This window comes from Theobroma cacao, unplaced genomic scaffold, assembly GCF_000208745.1.
Source record: "Theobroma cacao cultivar B97-61/B2 unplaced genomic scaffold, Criollo_cocoa_genome_V2, whole genome shotgun sequence".
Taxonomy (NCBI): Eukaryota; Viridiplantae; Streptophyta; class Magnoliopsida; order Malvales; family Malvaceae; genus Theobroma; species Theobroma cacao.
Window position 1 is genome coordinate 26,862 of NW_017234747.1, and position 6,803 is coordinate 33,664.

At 33.8% G+C, this 6,803-nt stretch overlaps 1 protein-coding gene and 1 long non-coding RNA gene across 3 annotated transcripts; both read right to left on the reverse strand.

Moving 5' to 3' along the window:
• Window positions 1–541: 541 nt before the first annotated feature.
• LOC108663881 lies at window positions 542–2,618 on the reverse strand. Of its 2 annotated transcripts, none has more exons than XR_001929982.1 (4): window positions 2,115–2,618; window positions 1,629–2,024; window positions 1,355–1,538; window positions 542–1,242 (listed from the first exon to the last, which is right to left on the reverse strand). XR_001929982.1 is itself a non-coding variant. In XM_018129769.1 (4 exons), exons 2-4 carry the CDS (start codon window positions 1,656–1,658, stop codon window positions 984–986), a joined length of 480 nt encoding a protein of 159 aa, XP_017985258.1. In that variant the 5' UTR covers window positions 1,659–2,024; window positions 2,115–2,618; the 3' UTR covers window positions 542–983. The 2 variants fall into 2 exon arrangements, 1 of the variants encoding a protein (XP_017985258.1); XM_018129769.1 differs by having other exon boundaries at window positions 542–1,262; window positions 1,642–2,024.
• Window positions 2,619–4,013: 1,395 nt separating this feature from the next.
• LOC108663882 lies at window positions 4,014–5,376 on the reverse strand. The gene is made up of 3 exons (XR_001929983.1): window positions 4,443–5,376; window positions 4,202–4,339; window positions 4,014–4,103 (listed from the first exon to the last, which is right to left on the reverse strand). It is a non-coding gene; the product is annotated as an uncharacterized LOC108663882 (long non-coding RNA).
• Between the last annotated feature and the right edge of the window lie 1,427 nt (window positions 5,377–6,803).

Sequence of the window (6,803 nt, forward strand, 5' to 3'; positions counted from 1 at the left end):
TTCACTATGCACACATTGAATAAAAAATAGTCACACAATGCATATGTCACGTTTTTCTGTCAAAACCAATGACACAATTCCTTTCCCATCCAGTCATACGATGCACTATATCACCTTATGATAATTATTTAATGAGAATATTGTAATAGTTAAATTTCTAGGGAAGGTCATTATAATTTATAGGACAAATACAACATAATAGATAGGTTGTTGCAAAATGGTGAATTTCTAGAAAGATGATGAACAAGAGCTAAGAAAGAAGAAAAAGAAAATTAGGAAAGAGGTGAGAAAAATCTATTGAACCCAAAACAACATAGAGCCTCCTCGTTACATGAAAACATAAACCTCTCATATATATACATGGTTGAGCGAGGTGAGAGAAAATAAACAACTAACAAAAAAGGCCACCTAGCCACTGCAAGCAACGGAGGAATATTTTGCATTGGAGGTTTAGGCTTAAAAATGTGCAGCAGTTTAACAAAATGAGATATGGAAAAGGTTTCGTAAATGCACAAGATATAATTTATTCAATTTTCTGTATACAAACATTATTAACAGTACGTTTCTGATGTGAAATCATATGAAGAAATAATCTCGAACTGTTCTTTTTGCATTTCTCTCTATTAATTGATACAACAAAGACTAATTTGGAGATAATACATAACAATGTTACTTTACGTATTAAGAAAGAAATAAAAAATGTAAAAAGTAACTATCCAAACTATTTGCAAAATTTGCAAGGGCAAAACCTTTTCGAAGGCCTTTTATTGTGTTTGCCTTTAGGGTCTGTTCTGCCACACTGATCAACCACTGCATAAAAGCGATAACCCAATCCCTACAACTAGGCGAATCTTGTTGTATCGAGGTTTTATCATTTAATTGATACCTTATCCACGTCCAAGTCGCTTTTGACAACACGTGTGCTTAAAGTACCCGTCTTGGTGACATAAAATGAGAAACAATCCTGTTAGTGGACCTATCTACTAATCACACAAGTTAGACTTAATTACATCTCTCTGACTGTACGATGAGTCAACTAACATCATACTCCATTTTAGTAAGTAGATATGCACTACCACCCAGTGGTCGTCAAAATGGCATGATACGAGAATTAAGTCCACCTCATGCCATTGCAAACCCCATGGAGGACTCCCACCCTTAGCATATTCAAGCAGATGTTCTAGCAAAACCACCTGAGTCAGCTTGAATGTCTTATTGCTCGAGGGAGGCTTCATTTCATGGCTTAGACCCAGCAAAATAAGCTATGAATTAAGTTATGCTCAATAGTTAAATGCCATGAACTAAAACCCTACACATATATTTTAATAATTACAAGTCATTGAGATATACTTACATAGAAATAGGTGTCAAGAATGCATATTTTCTGCTTGTAGAGTTGTGGATAGTGCTCATGCGCCCACTTACACATGATGCTTATGCATGCATCAATGTGTTGGTTGTCCAACCACTCATTTTGCTTCTCCAAACGTCGAAAATATTCAAGGCCCTCTTGCGTTTTGATGCCCGAAATGTTAACCCTGCATAAATAAAATACCCATATCAAAAGGTTGATGGATTCAATAATTTTGAATCGTTAATCCAGATATCATGTAATGTTATCATTTTACCTAGCTCGCTCACTTTTCAGAATGACTCATATATGTCCTTCAAAGCATCCTTCGCTTTGCATTAGACTAATAGCGGGTTAATGTATGGCTACAAAGGTATTTGCTAGCCATGCTCACATGTGCATCTTCAGCCTGAGGTGGAAGTGGAGCCTCATGAGAAAGTGTGCTCTGAACATGCTGGGGGGGCTCTAGTGGAGTTAGGACACGAGCAGGATGTGAGGAAGTTGTAGTTAGACTACTCGCAGGATGTTAGGCCTTGGTTGCATTTATGATTGCGGGAGGTGAGCTTTGAGCCGATGCAATTTCCTGATTTATGCCAGTGGCCTCATCAAGATTAACCTCACTACCGATTTCCTCTTCATTGTGCGCACCATCGTGTTAACTCATTGACCGACTCTACATAATGACAAAAATCAAACACATTAAAACATCAAATACGTCATAAATGTTATAACTCACGCAATGAAAAAAGATAGAAGCTCATACCTTATAACGATCAATCATCTGAAAAACAATACGATCCTTCAGCCCTTACAGTGACTGCTGGATATCTAGTTGCATTGATTGCATTTGCAGCTACATCTGCTGTTAGATCTCTAGCTGCATTAACTGCATATACACTGACATGTCTCGCTAAACCTCCATCCGCAAGGACTGCATCTACATCTCTATTTGCATTGATTGTAGGTCCTTCTTCCAGTGCGCCCTCATCTGTTTCATCTCGTGCTTAAAGCTTGTAGTCATTTGAGGATGCAACGGTGAGTTACGCTTCTGAGTAGAAAGAGCACCAAGATGAGCCACAAGAGGAGAATTAGGCACCTCAACAGCAGCAAGAGCCTCACTAGCAGCAAAATGGGCATGGACCTCCTCGTCCGTGGTTCGACTACGCTTAACACCTCGTCTTATCACACGTTTTTGTTTGTGATCATTATCTTCTGTCAGTTAAAATTCTACTATACAAGTATACGTATCAAATAGATAGTGTATAAGCAAGCAGAGTATCGATTTCACAAAGAATTGATCTAAAATTTTACTAAATACTAAAGTTATAACAATTTAATCTTATCCAAACAATCAAAATTAATTAATTAACTAAAACTAATTAACCAAATTTAAACTAAAAAGAAAAATTAAAGTAATAATTATTTAAGTAAAAATCAAATCAAACAAGCCTAGGATTACAATATCCCCCACACTTCATCTAAATCTTAACCCTCTTCCTTAGCTTATTTTAATGGGTTAAATTACTAACTTGGAGTCCTCAATGTTTTATAAGGGTTTTCTCGACTCATCTTATAAAAATATATATTTTAACCAAAACACTATATCCCTATGTGAATTGAAATTAAAACAAACTCGTTAAGTTCAGACTCTAATTTGGTTACATATGGCCTATAGGTATATCCTTATCCTATATGCAAATCAATTAATATGATCATATGCTATCGTAATTTTAGTCTACACTAAACTCCTTTTCCCAAGTTTGTTTTGGTTCCTAAGTCAATCTGATTGGTGATCAGGCAATTAAAAGTATTAAGAACAAATTGGAATAAACAATTTAATCCCATTAAAGATAAGTAAGAAAGAGATTAAAAATTTAGATTACATGTGAGTTCAATTGCAATCCTAGAAAAAAAGATTAGCTACTCATGATTGCAAAAACAAATAACATTGTCTATAATTCAACCATTAAAAGTACAAGAAAAATAAAAGCTAAGGAAGAAACAAAATAAATAATTGCAGTCTTACTCTCCAAGTTTTCTACCTTAATATCTCTTAAAAATATCTTATTTATACTAACAAACTTAACCTATAGTTTCCTAAGTTGACCTATGATTTAATTGGGCTTAAAAGTGTAATGAGAGGCCCTAACATCAATTGTCAGTCTTTAAAATTGCCATTCCCGCCATAGTACGTCGAGCCATTTTTTGATGCAATTTTCTCTATCTTCAAGGCAGAATTGGGTAAAGTAATCTTCATGAAAGTTTTAGCTCTATCTCTTATCTTTGCAATGGTTTAAGAATCTCATCATTTGGAGTTCTGTAATGCGAGTTATGATTAAAACATTGAAGCATATACAAACAGACTTCTGAGTCTTTCAACACCTTATTTTCCAAATTAAGTCCAATTTCCTTAAATCCTACAAAAACATAAAAACTAATAAATAATAACCAAATTAAAGGATATAAACATAAAATTAAAATAACTCACGTAAAAATAAACTAATTATAAAAACAACTAAAAATAACTAAATTATAATTAAAAATTAAGGACTTAGCTAATATTTAATAAAAAAATTAGACTAAAATAATTATATAAAATAGAATTATCACACTCTTTTGTTAAGGACTGAATTCTACCCAACCCTCCAACTTCCATAATTTACTGCCCCTCAGAGGTATTGACATCAATGTCGACCCAATATGCAACCAAAATCTCTTCCACAATTGGCTTTAAGGTTCCAATTACGCGCAACTGTACCAAAACATTCATTGCTATTAAGTTGAAAGGTAGTTAACATATGACCAAAAAAAATTTAAATAAAATAAAAACACTATGGTTTCTTTACTTACTCTGCCTTCTCTCTCCAAACCTGTAATATTGATGTGGAAGCATATGGGCATCTCATCACAATGCCATTTCAACATTCTTAGACAAACCTGTCCAGATTGGCACTACCTACCAAACTAGCTTCGGATATCAGGAGTAGCCTCCATCGCCCAAAATTGCAAGTCAATTGTAAAACATTTTACTCACCTCATAAAATCTTATGCGAAAAGAAAAATGAAAAACCTTAGGGTAAGGGCACACTACCTGAAATGCCCATACAAATCCATATAGGTGGTAACATTTCTTTTCTTATGCTCCCACCATTTGAGGTTTAAAGCCCCTCAACAAGTAATCCATGGTCAAACTCCATACATAGGTGCTCCATGGGAATGCATTCCATTGGTCGATGTTCTCGACCAACAACAACAACCACGCAATCATTGCTCGTCTATAGTCTTGATCAAATAAAACATTGCACGTGATCAAGATGAGGGTAATCTTTGTCGCGTTTCCATTTTGCTGAAACTATCATCCCTTGAACGTCTCTAAAACTTGTTGTATCTTCACCTCGTTCCTCGCTATCCAATATCGCTGGTGAATTCCTCCGAGGACAGCCTTGTAGGTGTAGACACCCACTTAATAAATAAAATTAAATAAATAAATTGAACCAAAAAGCACACAAAAAAATAATAAAAATAAAAAGAAGAAAAAACAGAAGGGATGGAGGCACACTTGGCCTCCATTATCAACAATATATAGAGCATTAAATGCTTTTCTGGTAGCTGGGATTTGAGATCATTTTCGGTGGATTTCTTTTACTTGAAGGTTACCCATCTGGAATTAGTGCTGCCAAGCTCATGATTGTCCAAAGATTTGGACAACTGGGTTCTATAAGAACCTTGAAAAATCTGAGGGTGAGGGGGGATTTTGGAAAGCCAGGAAAATCAATCAAAAAAAACAACACAACAAAAGAAACTAAAAAAACCAAGAAAAATTCTAAATCTCTAGCAGTTGGAACCATGATCCACAACAATAAAAAATACATACAAAATAATACAAAAAAAAAAGAGAGGATCGGCTTTAGAGATAGTGCTGAGGTCGAGAGAAAAGTGGGAGCAAAGAATTTTGGTCAAATCTGGGGTGCTGCCAGCACAAAAAAGAAGAAAGAGAGAGGGAAGGAAGGAAAAGGAATAAGAAAGAGAGAGAGAGAAAGAGAGAAGGAAAGAAACGATGGGGAAAGAAAGCTAAGGAAAGAAAAAAAAAAGAAAAGAGAGGGCAAGAGGGAAGACGCCGGCCAACAGGAGAAGAGGAAAAAAAAAAGGAAAGAAAGAAAAAAAGAATAAGGAGAAATGAGGTAGTGATTTGAAACAAAAAGGGGACTCTTGAACAACACTTTTTGGAGAAATTCTAATGCACCAAATAGTGCATGTTGTTGTATCTTTGGTGGTTTGCCTTGGCCCACATAGCTTTGTCTTTTTTGGGCTAATCTAGGCCTACACAAGGTAAGATCCAACTTGCATGCCTTTTACTTTAATGTGGTTTTTTGTTCATTGTGGTGGCCCAATTGCTTATGTTAAAAATATATTATTAGGAGCATAAGGATAATTTAATTAGGACCAAAAATATATTCTGTAGAAATTATGTGATGTTTTAAAGTAGGAAAATAACAATAAAAAATATAAAGTGGTAAATGAAAAGATGGGTAAATATTTGATAAAAAATAGATATAAACAAATATTTGAACTAAAAAAATAAAAAAATAATAATAAAAAGAGATGATAATGGTTGTAATAGTAAATATATATATATAATTGGAATCAATATTCATATTTAGGAGAGTTCATAGGTTTGGTCTAAAAAATCAATAAATAAATAGAAATAAATATAAAATAAAAAAATGATGTAAATACAAGTATTATAAAAAATGAAATGATTATTTTGAGTAATCCGATGATAAAATTTCACTAAAAAAAGTGCAAAGAGTTGCCTCTTTCGGTGGATTTCTTAGGTATGGAGTCTGAGACTGATTTTCACCGAATCATCGGGATAAATTCAAACTCTATACTTTAATACCCATTCACTCAAATAATCATTGTTAAAAAATAATAAATAATTAAAAAAATAATAATAAACAACAATAAATATACGAACAAGGCAATAAATCACCCTAAATTATTAAACATATTATTGCATGCATAACGAACCAACTTAATTAATAAATACGTTCATGTAGATATCATTATTTTATCATGTCATAGCATGCCATGTTTATCTTATTAATGGGACGAAAATTCTGATGATGAGATTTCCACGAAGAGCTTGTAGAGACGAGTTCTTCCGAGGATACCCCTAGGTAAGGAAAACTTTAAGACTTCACCAAAGCGTTGGGATAGTTTTCGAATGATTTTTCAATAAAAAATTGTCGATCCCATCATTTAAAATTGAATAAATCATAACATCATTTTACGATTGCATCATATGCATCCGTGAAACCAAATAAAAGATTCAATCAAATAACATAATAAAGAATTAATTAATAAGAAGGATTAGGAAAACATAGGAATAGAGTCAAGGTAGGCTACAATAGAATAACTTAAGATTAAATGGTACCGTTCGTGGAACGGG

Coding starts and splice junctions, on each gene's coding strand:
- LOC108663881 (XM_018129769.1), bottom strand. Junction 1,263..1,354: donor TTCTTGACACCTATTTCTAT/GTAAGTATATCT, acceptor CTTAATTCATAG/CTTATTTTGCTGGGTCTAAG.